The 17426-nt window shown below is 40.8% G+C and overlaps 1 protein-coding gene across 2 annotated transcripts in view; it reads left to right on the forward strand.

Moving 5' to 3' along the window:
- Nucleotides 1-17426, forward strand: part of LOC137320837 (transforming acidic coiled-coil-containing protein 3-like) — a 44243-nt gene that overhangs the window by 16058 nt on the left and 10759 nt on the right. For both annotated transcript variants that reach the window (XM_067982736.1, XM_067982728.1), the window contains exons 4-11: nt 582-652; nt 1266-2340; nt 4070-4124; nt 6428-6641; nt 9676-9734; nt 10875-11005; nt 11952-12054; nt 14210-14365. In XM_067982736.1, coding sequence (XP_067838837.1) covers nt 582-652; nt 1266-2340; nt 4070-4124; nt 6428-6641; nt 9676-9734; nt 10875-11005; nt 11952-12054; nt 14210-14365 — 1864 coding nt within the window. The remainder of the gene's footprint in view (nt 1-581; nt 653-1265; nt 2341-4069; nt 4125-6427; nt 6642-9675; nt 9735-10874; nt 11006-11951; nt 12055-14209; nt 14366-17426) is intronic.

Consider the following 17426-nt stretch of genomic DNA (forward strand, 5'->3'; position numbering starts at 1 on the left):
GTGGCTTTTCATACTTGAGCCTTCATAGTGAATGAAGGTAGGGTACCTGCATGGCACACGTCCAAACCTTATCCTATCTTCTCCCAAATTCAAGAGTGCCTCCAGCACGTGTTTGATAACTCTAGAGCAGGCAGTTTTCCTTCTCTCTCTCTTACCTGGGTGTTGAAGCTAGTTGCAGTGCCTTTACTGGCTACATGAACCTAGACTGGAAATTGAACCTTAATAAACTTATTAAGTAAGTTCTTTGGAATGTAATGGTTTATTTTTCAATGTAATTACTATTGGTTATTCACCTGCAAAAAATAGTTAACATTGATCCTAAAACACCATTTTATTAACTGGACTGTGAACCTGTTCTGGCATTTAATTCAGTGTGAATTGTGGCCTTTCAACAGTAAAGTTGCTCTAAATAAAGTAAACTGGAGAATGACTTTTTTTCAAAGTCTGCAGCTACGAAACACTTATCCATTGAACTTTCCAGATAATTGAACAGTTGATGTTTCACCTTTTTAGTCTTTGTTTTATACTGCAGATATGTTTTGTTAAACTGAGTTTTTAAAAACTTTCTGTCCCAATTGCAGGAATAAAAATTCTAGAGGTACTTCTGAAATTCTAGTTTCTAATCTGGGACCAGAGATGCTGCTAAAACCAGGTAAGCATATGTTTGGATTTCAATTGGTTAATGACACACATGGGTTATTGACCGTAACCTTTCAGTTAAATCTAATTGTTTCAGTGACATTGTGCAAATTTCATAATTGTAAACTTATTTGCTAGCTGTATGTGTCGAATTTAATTATGGATTTATTTAAAAGGAATCTTAGCAAAATGTAGTAATGGGTAGAAACTAATGCAGTACTGTATTACAAATATATCAGACTTTGCTATTTTTGATGTCTGCATAACAATTACTGTCAAACTTTGCTTTTGTGTAAAGGATTACGAGAAAAACGATAAACTGCATCAATTTTAAGAGTTCTAGTGTCATTGCTAAGTCCGCATCAAATCTGTATATTTATATTGAACATTTGCTATGGAAACCAGTGCATATTACGAAAGGTGCACTAAACTGATTTACCTTGTGATTTGTAAAACTAAAAGTTTCATTATGTCTATTGTACTATTTAAATTTAAAAAAATGCTTCCAGAAGTTGACTTCAAATTGTTATTGGTTAGATGTTTAAAGATGTGTACTCAAGGATTGGATTTTGGAACAAAATTGAACATTTTAGATTAACTTGCAGACTTTTTTTCTGAATTGTCAGAGGCTAACCAAACTACTACTGCCAATGATGTTGGTCTTGGGGATGAGGAGCAGATTTCACCTAAAGGAACATATGCACTTGATTTTGACATGCTTGATGCAATAAACCCTTTTCAGGGTATGTCAAAAGTCTTAAATTCCCCAGCAATGAACGTGGGTGACACAGAGCTTGACTGTCAGGAACAATATGCCAAGATTTCCTCAGTGAGTGACCAAACACTGCCTAAGAAAACTGAGCAAATGTTAAAAGCCACTCCCTGCAGCAACAATGAAGACCATGGTAAAAATGCATCAGCAGACATCTTTTCACAGGTGGAAAGTCAAAGCAACAATGTTGAGCAGGACTTTAAGGTGATCATATCACAGATCACCACATGCAACTTTGGTGAAGACAGTCTTGAGAAGATTGATCCTTGTGCAAGTCAGACAAAAGTGCAAATTTCACAACTTTCCCCAAAAGACTCATACAATTTTGATTTTGACCACATGGATGTCATCAACCCATTCCAAATGGGAGGGCCAAAACTTCAGAATTCACCTCCACCTGGGCAGGATCCTTTGTTTCAAAGCAAGAAGAAAGATGTTGATGCTGACCCGGTGCAACCAGTGAGGTTGGAGATTGAATTCAATGATGGTAGTGTTGGTGAGAAGAAGCCTCCACCGAAGAAGTTGGGGAAAAGACCTGGAGGCCAGTTACTGCTTAAAAAGCCAGGTGTAACTACAGAGAAGACTATATGCAGCAAATCAGAAAAGCAGAATAAGGAAGCTGTAATGCTGCATGACAAGACCGATTTCAATGATCTTTTAGTCCCAAAGATGGAGTACAGTGTTGAGTGGGACAAACTGGATGACCCAAATTTCAACCCTTTTGGTGGAGGCTCTAAAATTGGTAATTCTCCCAGTTCTGCTAAACTGCCAGCAGCCAATTCTGATGGATTATATTCACTGCAAGATGCAGTAGAAAATATTGAGCCGATTGCAAAGGAAGTGGATGAGGTGCAGAAGCCAGCAAGCTTTGCTAGGTCAGATGGCATTGGTGGAGTGCCTCCTGAGGCTTTAAAGCAATCTGTCAAAAAGTAAGATCAACCTAATATGCACAGATTTTATTTTCCTGAATGCTCTTTTTCTCTCCTCACCTCCCAAATTAGAACTAGTTTTCAAGAGTGCACACTTAATTTGGATCCTAGAAAAATCAATTGATTTTGGAGAAAATAGTATAAAATAAAGTGTAAGGGATGGTAAACAAATTCCAACTTGTGGATAGCAGGACATTTATAACCACAGAGAAAGCTGGCATGTAAAAGAGCTGTAACAGATCCCATTAATTTTTAAAAAGCTGTTAAAATACATTCTGCAGTATCCTAAAGATGACTGTTCTTCATGGTCTTGTACCAAGTAATATTCTAACCTGAGGTTAATGGTTACTATTTCTCATTAGCCATTTAATCAAAGCATTTGTAATATATGTGAAGTATGCATAACAGATGCTCTTAGTTTTGTCTCTAGCTTCACTGTGAACCTACTCCTTAAACCTATTCAAGTCTGTCCCTCTGCATGCTTTGCAAACGGGTGTCTAATGCTGAACTACACTTCTGCATTGTCCTTCTGTTGAGCCAGTCCCCATTACATAGGAATTCTCTATCTCCACTTGGTCTCAATGTTTGGGATATTGGAAATGGAGAAGACCAATTCATTCTTTGTGGCTCCAGAGGTTTTATTTTTTTAACCTGTTCTTTGAAACAGAGTCCTAGGTTAAAGGAGGGCTGTATCTGAGGATTTGGGCAGCAAGTGCATGGGAACTTGAACATATCGCTGTTCCTTCATGGCCGCTGGGTCAAAATCCTGGAAACGCTACCTAACAGCACTGGGATTGAATGCAGCTCCCCACCAACTACTCTGGGGCAACTAGGGATGGGCAAGCTGGCCTTGCTGGTGATGTCCATATCCCCAAAATAAATTAAATTTTTGAAAATTCTCTTTGAAACAGAAAAATTCTATTTTAATCATAAGTGCATTAAGCACACTAACTATAGAAAAGGGAGCAAGGAAACTTTTGTCTTTTAGTTTAAGTAGTTGACCTGCAGGAATATGACTTTATTGTACACATGATGTCGGCATGTTTGTTTTAAATGCTCTTTTGTAGCATTTCTTTTTGTTGTGTAGAGCTTATCCTTCCAAGATATCTCAAATTATCAGCCTAAGCCATGAAAAAAATCATTGATCCCTGAAATAAGATGGTCAACATAGAACAGCACCTGAACACAAAGTAACGTTACATCCATCCCACCCCCCCAAAAAAAAAAATCTCTCCTGCCTGAGTCTTGAACTAGCTATGCCTTTGTACTATCAGGTCACAAAACTTTAGCATTTGTATTTTGTGCCAAAAAATTCTGCATGTCTTTGGCCAGTGAGGGGGAGAGATGATTTCCAGCAATTTAAATATAGATCCTGATTTGGGGACACCTCCTGACCCCTTGTTCCGGGATTGTGCTACCACCACCACCATGCAAGGGCATGTTGAGTCCCAAAAGCACAAGTACATTTTTAGTTGGCAGTCATGGGTGGAGACTGCATTGGTATGACTGCTTTCAACACCACTCCTTCTCCAGTTGGTGCTTATGGTTAGACACCCCTTGACTTGTGGATATAATATGACCCTCACCACCCATCTTTCTCCTCTTTATTTCTCACCCCAAAAATGGAAATCTCCAACTTTGAGCAATTTTTTTCTCCCTTCCCTAGCAAACTGATTTACTTTGACTATTTAAAAAAAAAAAATAATTGTTTCGATCTCAATATTCACAGGAACACTTGTAAAGTTAAACCCATGATGGATGTCTCAGCAGTTGCTGTATTGCAGGTGGGTAGAAATAAGTTCTGAATTTTAAATAGATACTAATCTGGTCTGCCACATTTTGCAGTTTCAACGATTGAAACACTGAAGTTTCGGTGAGATTTGTGCTGCTCTGTAAATCTTGATTCTTGGTATATGTGGTAATTATTTTCATGCTTGTATTCAAATAAAGGTTCAAAATGAACAGAACAAACAAGAAAGAGATACAAGCACAAATTGGACAAAGTTGCTTGGATTTTGTGGGTGGTAAAAATGTTTTTTAAACTTTAGAAATGCATACAAGACATGGGCCATAAAGTTGAAGACTTGCATTTACAACTTGCAAATTTGATGGAGAAGGATGCTGTGGTCAATTTCTGTCAATTGACTGTTGATTACTCCAGGCTGCCCTCCATTGGTTCCTCTCCTACCTATCCCAAAGTAGCCAAAACATCACATCTCTGAAATACCCTAGAGCTCTATCCTTGGCCCTCTCCTTTTTAAGACTTAAGGAGTCTGCAAAGGGATATAGATAGGTTAAGTGAGTGGGCAAAAAATTGGCAGATGGAGTATAATGTAGGAAAATGTGAACTTGTCCACTTTGGCAGGAGGAATAGAAATGCAGTATATTATTTGAATGGAGAGAGATTGCAGAACTCTGAGGTACAGAGGGATCTGGGTGACCTAGTACATGAATCACACAAAGTTAATTTGCAGGTACAGCAAGTGATTCGGAAGGCAAATGGAATGTTGTAATTTATTGCAAGGGGAATGGAATATATAAGTAGAGATGTTTTGCTGCAGTTGTACAGGGCATTGTTGAGACAACATCTAGAATACTGTGTGGAGCTTTCCTTATTTAAGAAAGGGCATAATTGCTTTGGAGGCGGTTCAGAGAAGGTTCACTCGACTGATTCCTGAGATGAGGAGGTTATCTTATGAGGAAAGGTTGGGCCTGTATACATTGGTGTTTAGAAGAATGAGAGTTGATCTTATTGAAACATATGATCCTGAGGGGACTAGAAGGGGTAGATGCTGAGGGAATGTTTCCCTTTGTGGGAGAGACTAGAACTAGGGGCCACAATTTAAAAATAAGGGGTCTCCCATTTAAGACGGAGATGAGGAGAAATGTTTTCTGAGGGTTTGAGTGTCTGTGGAACTCCCTTCCCCAGAGAGCGGTGGAGGCAGGGTCATTGAATATATTTTTAAGGCTGAGTTAGACAGATTCCTGATTAATAAGGGAGTCAAAGGTTATAGTAGTTAGATGGGAAAGTAGGGCTGAGGTCACAATCAGATCAGCCATGATATCAAATGGCCTACTCCTGCTCTTAATTCATATGTTCTTGTTTGCCCTATTGGCCTTTTGGAGACATTATTTGCAGACATAGAATCTATTTCCTTATGTGTGTTGAATAAGCCAATCCCACCGCCCTTGTGTCCAACAGCCATGTGTTGTCAGACTGTTTATCTGATAAGTTGTGAATGATTCTGAACTTTTTTCAATGTAACATAACATGGAAAACCAAAGCTATCTTGCTTGCCTTGCCAAAAAGACCATATACTTGTTATAAGACCATTCCTCCACAATGCTACTTGTTCAGACTGAGCCAGACAATATGCAATTTATACTGTTGCACTCTGAGCTGATCTTGAAACCCACACTTCCTGACCATCACCATGACCACTTACACTCGTGCAGCATTGCCTGTCTCTGCCCAATCACTGCTGAAATCTTGTCCACAGTTTTGCTACCTCAACACTTGGCTACTCCCAAAGCTTTCTTCACTGGTCTCCTGACCTCTATCCTACAAAAACTAAAATTTGTCCAAAACTTTGCTTACATCCTGTCTTTGCTTACATTGCCTTTGTCCTTGTTGGCCTCCCTGACCCTCGTTGCATTAAATTCCAAACCCTTCCTTCTCTGGCCTTGCACAGCCTGTGACTTTCAGTCTTATTCTGGTTTTGTGCAATTTTTTTTTCCCACTAGGTTATCAAATCTTGCTGTTTTAGCTCTACTTTCTGAAAGTGTTTTACTGTCTTATTTAAAGCAAGCTCCCTCACTGGATGTGGTAAAATGAGCAAGTAATGGTGGCTCAAGTTCTCTTTCTTTCCTTCCTTTTCCCCACCCACCCCCTTCCAATCCCCTGGATTTAAACAGTGATCAAGCTTAAGACAGCTTAACTATTAAATTTAAAGCTTGGCAATTGGGCTGTACACTTGCCTTAATGGGATAGTGTTCACAGAAATGAACGGTGCCATATAACTTGGCAATGTATGGCTACTGAAGATAATTGTCAACTATGACACTGCAAAAGTTTATTCACTTGTAGGATCCTGTACTTTCATCTGCTGCTGGAAATGTCACTGAGACCAGGCTTGCATCCAGTTTTGAAAGGACAATTACTGACCACAACCGAGTGCAATCAACAGTGAGTGATACAGAAACACCAGGTGTGAATATTGACTTCACCATGCGAGGAACCTCTGCATTCCTTAATGCTATTATTGAAGGTGAAGCTGAAGAATTCAGGCCTGCTGACCAAAGTAAGATTGGTTTTACTTGGCTTTTCCTCATCAAACTTCTGTTTTGTCAATGAAATCCTACTTGGTTGAGGTCTGGTTCTTTACTCCTGTCTAATTCTATTTCATTGCCGTAATTGGGCATCTTTAGAATTATAATCCAGTTTTTAATTCGGCTGTTGTCCAGTTTTCACCCATGTTGTCTAGCCACACCAGTGGTATACAGATAATCAGTCCTGATGTCACTTGGAGGAGAAAAGCAGGGGTGGGGGAGTGGTGGGAAAGATGCTTCAGCCTCAGGAGTAGGAGCTATGATGAGCATATGAAATCTTAATTCAAGCAAAGAACAAAGGAGGAACCCACATTTTTGTTCTAGAGTTAAGGAGGGTTGTATTAATGTGCAGCATAGCTTTAAAATATTGTTTTCTCTTCACTTTTGAAGAGAATCTATTCTAACTGCCATTGAAGCAGGCTAAGCTGAACCATAAGCTTTTACTTCTGCAAATGCTTGCAAAAGCAAATCTCTTTTAAATATGATACAATTCAGCTTAAAGCTCTTCATTCTCCATTAATACTGACCACATCCACATGCTATCCAGTGGCCCATGGTTGAATTCCAGGGAGGTTACTCTTTCTTCCTCCCTCCACCCCACCTAGTTTGTTCTCTAAGTGGAAATCTCCAGCTGATCCTTTTTGGTTCAAACTTTGGTATCCTGACTGGGAATCTAGCCCTCTAATATTGTAGTCTTTTTTTAGTTTGATACTAATTTCTTTACATCAATAAGCAGTCAAAAGCCACTCAAGCTAGTTTTTGAGGAACCTTAACTGATCTGATTTTAAATTTGATAGCTTACACATGCTGTCTAAGCCACTTGGTCAAGGTATTAGAGAGTGACTGTTGCCCAGATATCCATACCACAGCAAGGAAGTTGATCCCTTCAAGAGTGAGGGGAGAGAAAAGGAAGTACTGGTTAGGGGAAGTTGCATGTCAAAATGCAAGGTTTCTTGCATTCCTTCCACTATCTTTGGGTGAAACTCTAATTTTCTAGGTTAATAATGCCTCCCAGTTGTAACTGAATAAAAACATTTATGCTGAAGAGTCAAATGGTGAACTTATTTTTAGAAAATATGTATGTACCATTTTTTTTATTCCTTCTCAAATGTTGGTATCACTGGCAAGGCCAGCATTTATTGCCCATCCCTTGTTACCTTGAGAAGGTAGTGGTGGGCAACCTTTTGAACTGCTGAAGTTTATTCTTTGTAACAGTTTGATACAACTGACTGACTTGCTGGGCCACTTCAGAGGGTAGTTGAGTCAATCACTTTGGTGTGGGACTGGAGTCACATATCTAGGCCAGACCAGGTGTGAATGGCCATGAATCATTTGGGCTTTTATGTCAATCTGATGCCTTTGACGATCCGGATTCTTTCCCCTCAGTCTGGTTCAGTAATAACTGAAGTCGAATACATTTTAAAGTTCAACACATCTTTAATAGCAGGGTTCTTAGTCTGCAGCATTGATTTGGACTCCTGATAGAGTCCCTCTATGCTGGCAGAGCAAGAACAAAAACATACAGAAATCCACACGTTTTTATACAGATGAATAGGGGTTGGAACATACTTAACGAGGGTCAACACCAATCATAAGCCGGGCACAGGTTGCCATGCGAGGTTACATTATTTCCGGCCAATCATAAATAATCATGTGCTGATCATGCTGCTGTTAGACATCAAAGGGGATAACTTCCTCACTTTCCAACTTGGAATGTTCTTCCCTGTTCCTTCTGTTCCTTATCTCCCAACCTGGAATGTCTTTCAACTTTGGCTAAGCTCGTTCCCTATATTGATCTGCCATAAACATGGAGACATTCAGACCAGTCCTTGACTCACATCAAAGACCTATCATTGATAAGACAATGCAGGCCTGCTGACTAAGCAAACATATGGCCCAGCAGGAGGGCCAGGCCACTTGTATCAATCTCAGTTACTAACTAATTAACCCTTTCTAACCATTTTGCATTCTGCTTCTTTGCCACGTAGGCATTTTAATATTTTACCGAAAACTGACCACGTAGGGATTCTCACCTTCATGGTCACTTTTTTTTACTGATACAGCTTTATATTTCCAGATTTTATTTAAACTGAATTCAAATTCTCAATTCGGCATTACCATTGCCGAATCCCCCCACCATCAACATCCTGGGGGTCACCATTGACCAGAAACTTAACTGGACCAGCCATATAAATACTGTGGCTATGAGAGCAGGTCAGAGGCTGGGTATTCTGCGGCGAGTGACTCACCACCTGACTCCCCAAAGCCTTTCCACCATCTATAAGGCACAAGTCAGAAGTGTGATGGAATACTCTCCGCTTGCTTGGATGAGTGCAGCTCCAACAACACTCTAAGCTCGACACCATCCAAGATAAAGCAGCACGCTTGATTGGCACCCCATCCACCGCCCTAAACATTCACTCCCTTCACCACTGGCGCACAGTGGCTGCAGTGTGTACCATCCACAGGATGCACTGCAGCAACTCGCCAAGGCTTCTTCGACAGCACCTCCCAAACCCGCGACCTCTACCACCTAGAAGGACGAGAGCAGCAGGCACATGGGACCAACACCACCTGCACGTTCCCCCTCCAAGTAACACACCATCCCAACTTGGAAATATATCGCTGATCCTTCATCGTCGCTGGGTCAAAATCCTGGAACTCCCTTCCTAACAGCACTGTGGGAAAACAGTCACCACACAGACTGCAGCCGTTCAAGAAGGCAGCTCACCACCACCACCACCTTCTCGAGGGCAATTAGGGATGGGCAATAAATGCCGGCCTCGCCAGCGACTCCCACATCCCATGAACGAATTTTTAAAAAAAACTACCATGGTGGAATTTTGAACTTGTGTTCTCTGGATTACGAGTCCAGTAACATAACCACTGCACTACCGTAACCACTTTTCTATTTTACTATGCAGGAGGTGATTCCACATTTCCCTGTATATACTGGAAGATCCTTTTAAACACCATTGTAACTTTGATCTGTTTGTTTTGTTACAGTCTCAACATTTAATCAACCAATAGAAATTGATTACCTGGCACAGTTTGGCACCTCTTCAGTAAGTGTAAATACTGATAGTTTAGCATCGAATTTAATCTTTTCAAGATTTCGTACTTAGTTCAATGTTACGTCAATTGTGTAAATGTAAAATGAAATCCACATCTGCAGTCAGTCTGTATTAATAATCTAAGGATAGGCACACTTAACTGAGCAGTAAACCAGCATTATCCAACACTGTTCGTTGAATGTTGGAATAGGCTGGATAACTGTACAGATACGTACGTCTGTCCTTGGGACCTAAAGCTGCCTTTAAAAACTGCATTTGTTGTATTTCTGGTCTCCCATTTTAGCTTTATACAGCTGCTACCACACTACTTGAATGTAACTTTTACTCTCGTTCAGCGAACTAAAAAGCAATTGAGCACTTGCTCATTTGTGGAAGCCTTCCACAAATTTGGAACTGCAGTGCTTTTGACAGATGCTGTTTTAGCTCCAACTATTGATGAAGCTATATCCAGTTGTAGACGTTTTTGGGTTCAGACAAATGGGAGAATTACTGGGATGGGATTAGTTATGGGGTTGTGCAAAATCATTATTGTGAGTGTGCAATGAAACATGAGCCCCACACTACATGCTTCTATCATTCCTGGTGGTCCTTCCTGATCTGGACAAGTCCAATAATTTTCTTGGAGGGTGTTTCCAGAATGCTTGTGGTACAACTTACAAACTGGGAATTGGAGATCACTGTTTTCCCCTTACCCATCTTCCCTTGCCTATCCACCCGCCATCCCTTCTTTCCATTTCCCACCCAACACTGACCAATAAAATTTTAAAGAAAACCGGTTGCTGGTTAACTGTTATCTTGACTGCTGTTGGGGTAGCCTTTTTGTGCAACTGACATGACTAATTCATCATAATGGGTGTGGAGTGGCACACCATATTGGAGCTCCAACATGTGGCAGAATGGTCCAAAGTGCATTTCTGGTGTTACCTTCATTTGAGTTCTTGTTTTGTCATGCATTGTAGGATATATAAGGAAAGGTGACCTTTCTATATTTCTATACTTTTACCCTCAAGGTTAAATAGGTAAAGAGTCATCCAGGGCTTTGCTAGTGCTTGCTTAAGAGTACACATCTGGTTGTTCTAGCAAAAACATACTGAGAACTTAATTTTTTTTCTAAATTGTAACTTTTTTCAGTTCCATTCTTCTGCTTTGAGAAAGCAATCTCTATACCTGAAGTTTGATCCTCTGTTGAGAGAAAGTCCTGTCAAACTGGCAGTTAAGCCCAAGGATACTAAACTTGTTCTGGCTAACCCAACAACCAATAGGTAAATCAATTGTTTAATTTCCTTTTATTACTCTTTATTGTATGCCTGGTCAATATTGCATTTTTGTAGTTAAATAACTATAACTTTAAAACTGTCAAGTAAAACTGAACTTTGAATCACTAGAATACTTGAATCCACAGTACCTATGGTGGACTTTTGGCTAAATGGTGTAGAATTTCAGTGATTCTCCACCTGAAAGTTAAGTAGTTAATATAATTAACTTCAAATTTCTTTCTAAATCTGTTATTGGTCTGTCTTTTTCAGCTGCACATGACTATCTCAGCTCCTGAAGCATGCTGTGTTTCACCCAGCATACCACCCGTTTTTAAAAATAATAATATTTTAAAAAAAAAAATTTGGTCACAAGTTGGGGAAACAGCTGGCTTGCTTTAGAAGATGAATAATGACGCTCACTTCATGACTAATACATGCACGTTTTGAATAAGTTTAAAATACTTAGTTAACTTAAAACTTGTTGCTTCACTGAAGTTCAGTTGAAGAGGCATTGGCTTATTTTTGTAATTTTAGGTCTCAACAACAACTTGCATTTATATAGCACCCTTTAACGTAGTCTCCTATGACAAAGTATTGTTTGCTTTTCGGTTTCCCCATGACATGTTTTTTCCGACTTGCAGGAAAGGCAAAACTTAAACATGGCAGCCATAAATGTTTTGAAAGTTGCCTGTGCAAGTGAGTGCTCCCATCTGTCTACAGGCCTGGTATATAGAGTATTTGTGGTCATGTTCTGCTGCTACTCTATGCCTTGGTAAGGCTCAATGGCACCGTACTTTGCTAATATCTGATATACCTAGTTTTGAATGTAGATGCCCATTGTATAGATACTGAGAATAGGAATGAGATTGAATGTGGGCACCAATTTCAACTTTAAAAATATAGTTGGAAAACATTGAAAGCAACTTTATCAAAGTCCTTCATTTCTATACAGTTCTCGTGTTGTGGATCATGAAAACAATGAGTTTGAAACTCGACTAATTACTCTTCCTGAGAGTGGCAAACAATCGAATGAATTGGACTTATTCGAAATGGTTGTAAGTAACAAATGGGGTGTTTCATTGCAAGAAAATGTTAGATGTGTAATTTCAATACCTCAATTCATAAACGTATAAAAACATACTATTGAGGATTTTATTTAGCCTTGAATATTTGCCTGAAGGCATTGTCTATTAACCATCACTTGACCTAACTACATAGGAAAAGGAGTAGGCCATTCAGCCCCTCTTCTGCCATTCAATGAGATTATGGCTGACCTGCATCCTAATTCTATCCACCTGCCTTGGCACCAAATCCCTTAATACCCTTGGCTAGCAAAAATCTCTGATTTTAAAATGATTAATTGAGCTAGCGTCTACTTTGAGTTCCACACTTCTACCACCCTTTTGTGTGAAGTGTTTCCTAACTTTTCTCTCCTGACTGCCTGGCTCTGATTTTTAAGGTTGTCCCTTGTCCTAGACTTCCCCCACCAGTGGGGAAAAAAATTGCTCTATCTACCCTCAGTTCCTTTTCAATGTCGTCATAAATTACAGAATCCTATATTTGTACAGCACAGATAAAGGCCTTTTCTCAAAGAAAAAGAAAGGAAGATTTGCATTTGTAAGTCCCTTTCACAACCTCGGGATGTCCCAACCCACTTTACAACTAATCAAGTACTTTTGAAGTATCATTACTGTTGTAACATAGGAAACAAGGCATCCAATTTGCGCACAGCAAAAATGACCAGAGAATCTGTTTGTGATGTTGGTTGAGGAATAAATATTGACCTGGACACTGGGGAGAACGCCCCTGCTCTTCAAAATAGTAAGGAATCTTACAACACCAGGTTATAGTCCAACAAATTTATTTTAAAATCACAAGCTTTCGGAGATTATCTCCTTCGTCAGATGAATGAATGAAAAGGTTCTCAAATCGCATATCTTATACGATGTTGGGACAGCATCACACCAATCAAAAGGTGTCGTTGTTATTCAAACAGGCCAGTCACGGAGAACAGCACGTCCCAGTACACTCGATATACATTGTGTCTTTTACACAGGCAGGCAGAAAGAAACTCAAAATGGCAGAGAGAGAGAGAGAGAGAGAGAATTTTAAAAAACATAAATTTTTTCCCCCTTTTTTGCTGGTGGGGTTACGTGTAGCGTGACATGAACCCAAGATCCCGGTTGAGGCCGTCCTCATGGGTGCGGAACTTGGCTATCAATTTCTGCTCGACGATTTTGCGTTGTCGTGTGTCTCGAAGGCCGCCTTGGAGAACGCTCTCCAAGGCGGCCTTCGAGACACACGACAAAATCGTCGAGCAGAAGTTGATAGCCAAGTTCCGCACCCATGAGGACGGCCTCAACCGGGATCTTGGGTTCATGTCACACTACACGTAACCCCACCAGCAAAAAGGGGGAAAAAATTTATGTTTTTTAAAATTCTCTCTCTCTCTCTCTCTGCCATTTTGAGTTTCTTTCTGCCTGCCTGTGTAAAAGACACAATGTATATCGAGTGTACTGGGACGTGCTGTTCTCCGTGACTGGCCTGTTTGAATAACAACGACACCTTTTGATTGGTGTGATGCTGTCCCAACATCGTATAAGATATGCGATTTGAGAACCTTTTCATTCATTCATCTGACGAAGGAGATAATCTCCGAAAGCTTGTGATTTTAAAATAAATTTGTTGGACTATAACCTGGTGTTGTAAGATTCCTTACATTTGTCCACCCCAGTCCATCACCGGCATCTCCACATCATGGCTTCAAAATAGTGCCATGGGATCTTGTGCCCATCCGAGAGGGCCAACGGGGTCTCAGTTTAATATCTCATCTGAAAGACGACCACTCCAACAGTGCAGCACTCCCTCAGTACTGTACTGTACTGTACTGGAGTGTCAGCCTAGATTTTGTGCTAGAGTTTCTGGTGTGGGACTTGAACCCACAACCTTTTGGCTGAGGTGAGAGTGCTGCCACTGAATCATGGTTGCACTATTGGATGTAATTACATAAACGGGAGGTTGAGAAGATTAACTGAGCCCTCTGAGGGGGGAGTGATGTTTCTCTTGGCCATTAACACTAAAATCTAATTGAATATTAATGTTTTACAGTAAACAAGTTTATCATCCATTTTTCAATAACTTACAACTTCAAAGATAGTTCTTGAAAGTTGTGAATATGTACAGTTTCATACTGCAAGTCTTTCTGTTTAGGATGTTGCTACTTTGATCCCTGATGATCAATCCACCCTGATTGATCCAGTAGCTGATTTCAGATCAGCTACAGTTGCTGCTGAGGATGCCATTGTTGAGGTTTTGAAATACAGCCAGAAGGACATGGATGCTGCAATTCTAGCTGTAAAACAAGAGGTAAGTACTAATTGATGGTTTTGTCAGGGATTCCTCTTTCCAAGGTTCAAATCCTTTGTAGTTGCCATCGAAAACAAAAACACATTTCTCTTTGAAAATGTTTGGGAATTTTCTGAACAAGCTGCAGTTCTTCACCTAATGTTTACACCAGATGGTACCATTCTTATGGTGACTGTTTTAAGGGGTTGGAGAAGAATTTCTCATGAGGTACATACCCAACATCCTTCCTACCTTTTTGGTACACAGTAATACTAGCCCAGCTCCTTTTTGAACTGTTGCAGCGAGCCTGAAACTTATTCCAAGTGTCAATAACCCTCTGCGTAAAGAAAAACTTTCCGACATCTAATCTTGTTCTACGCTTACAGAACTTGTATGCATGCCCCTCCTTTTCCCTAACCGATCTAGTTCAAATGGTCTGTCCACACAGACACAGCTTAATCACTTCATTTTAAATACTTCAATTGAATCACCCAGAAGCCTATACTTCAGTAAAAAGACCCAGCTTTTCCAGGGCCACTATCACCCACCATGTGAAAAACCATATCTGGTATTCCAGATGAGGCCTAACTAGGGTCTTGTACAAGGACACTTTTTTTAATGTACTGGATCATCCTCTGTTTGACTTTGTGATAGGCTCTCTCTGCACCTTCAGAAACTCATGCACATTAACGCCTAGGTGTCTTTCCCACTCAACAGTCTTTAACTCTGTAAAAAGCATTGGCATCTAGCCTACTCATGTGCATGATGCTACATGTATCTACATAAATGCCATTTGCCAGATGTGGGCACAGTCCCCCATCACATCTAGATGAGATTGTAGTCTTATTGAGGGTCCTAACATTAGCAGTAATTTTTGGGTAGTCTGCGAATCTGCAGACAGTACCCACAATGCCTTCATCTAGATTTTTTTATTCGTTCATGGGATGTGGGCGTTGCTGGCAAGGCCAGCATTTGTTGCCCGTCCCTAATTGCCCCTGAAGGTGGTGGTGAGCTGTCTTGAATTGCGGCAGTCCATGTGGTGAAGGTTCTCCCACGGTGCTGTTAGGTAGGGAGTTCCAGGATTTTGACCCAGCAATGATGAAGGAACGGCGATATATTTCCAAGTCGGGATGGTGTGTGACTTGGAGGGGAACGTGCAGGTAGTGGTGTTCCTATGTGCCTGCTGCCCTTGTCCTTCTAGGTGGTAGAGGTCACAGGTTTGGGAGGTTCTGTCGAAGAAGCCTTGGCGAGTTGCTGCAGTGCATCCTGTGGATGGTACACACTGCAGCCATGGTGCGCTGGTGGTGAAGGGAGTGAATGTTTAGGGTGGTGGATGGGGTGCCAAGGAAGCAGGCTGCTTTGTCCTGGATGGTGTCGAACTTCTTGTGGTGTTGGAGCTGCACTCATCCAGCCACGTGGAGAGTATTGTGGTGGACAGGGGCATGTCAGTGGATGTTATTTATATGGACTTCCAGAAGGCATTTGATAGTCTCTCATAAGAGACTGTTAGCTAAGATAGAAGCCTGTGGAATTGAGGGAAAAGTACGGACTTGGTTAGGAAGTTGGCTGAGCAAAAGGTGACAGAGTAGGGATAATAGATAGGTACTCACATTGGCAGGATGTGACTAGTGGAGTCCCGCAGGGATCTGTCTTGGGGCCTCAATTATTCACAATATTTATTAACGACTTAGATGAAGGCATAGAAAGTCTCATATCTAAGGTTGCCGATGACCCAAAGATTGGTGGCATTGTAAGCAGTGTAGATGAAAACATAAAATTACAAAGGGATATTGATAGATTAGGTGAATGGGCAAAACTGTGGCAAATGAGAGGTCATCCACTTTGAACCAAAAAAGGATAGAACAGAGTACTTTCTAAATGGTAAAAAGTTAAAAACAGTAGATGTCCAAAGGGACTTAGGGATCAGATACATAGATCATTGAAGTGTCGTGAACAAGTGCAGAAAATAATCAATAAGGCTAATGGAATGCTGGCCTTTATATCTAGAGGACTAGAGTACAAGGGGGCAGAAGTTATGCTGCAGCTATACAAAACCCTGGTTAGACCGCACCTGGATTACTGTGAGCAGTTCTGGGCACCGCACCTTCGGAAGGACATATTGGCCTTGGAGGGAGTGCAGCATAGGTTTATTAGAATGATACCCGGTCTTCAAGGGTTAAGTTACGAGGAGAGATTACACAAATTGGGGTTGTATTCTCGAGAGTTTAGAAGGATGATCTGATCGAAGTTTATAAGATATTAAGGGGAACAGATCGGGTGGATAGAGAGAAACTGTTTCCGCTGGTTGGGGATTCTAGGACTAGGGCACAGTCTAAAAACTAGAGCCAGACCTTTCAGGAGTGAGATTAGAAAACACTTCTACACACCAAGGGTGGTAGAAGTTTGAAACACTCTTCTGCAAACGGCAATTGATACTAGCTCAATTGCTAAATTTAAATCTGAGATAGATAGCTTTTTGCCATTTAAGGGATATGGGCCAAAGGCAGATATATAGTTAGATCACAGTTCAGCCATGATCTTATCAAATGGCGGAGCGGGCTCGAGGGGCTGAATGGCCTACTCCTGTTCCTATGTATCCCATCACACTCCTGACTTGTGCCTTGTAGATGGTGGAAAGGCTTTGAGCTGTCAGGAGGTGAGTCACTTGCTGAAGAATGCCCAGCCTCTGACCTGCTCTTGTAGCCACAGTATTTATGTGGCTGGTCCAGTTGAGTTTCTGGTCAATGGTGACCCCCAGGATGTTGATGGTGGGGGATTCGGTGATGGTAATGCTGTTGAATTTCAAGGGGAGGTGGTTAGACTTTTTTAGAACCTATGTTAATCTCTTATACCTACTCTTTCCAGGTGGTCATACAGGATGTATCTAATCATCCCTTCTGACAACTTTCCAATAACTGAATTTAAGCTAATGGGCTATAGTTTCCTGGTTCTGACTCATTACAGCTTTTTAAAATATTGGTGCTACAGAGGCCTCCCTCCAATCCATGGGAACATTCCTTGTCTCTAGTGAGCTACTAAATATATAAGCCAGGGGCTCATTTAACACATACCCCATTTCTTT

Source organism: Heptranchias perlo, chromosome 1 (genome assembly GCF_035084215.1).
Source record: "Heptranchias perlo isolate sHepPer1 chromosome 1, sHepPer1.hap1, whole genome shotgun sequence".
NCBI classification, from domain to species: Eukaryota; Metazoa; Chordata; class Chondrichthyes; order Hexanchiformes; family Hexanchidae; genus Heptranchias; species Heptranchias perlo.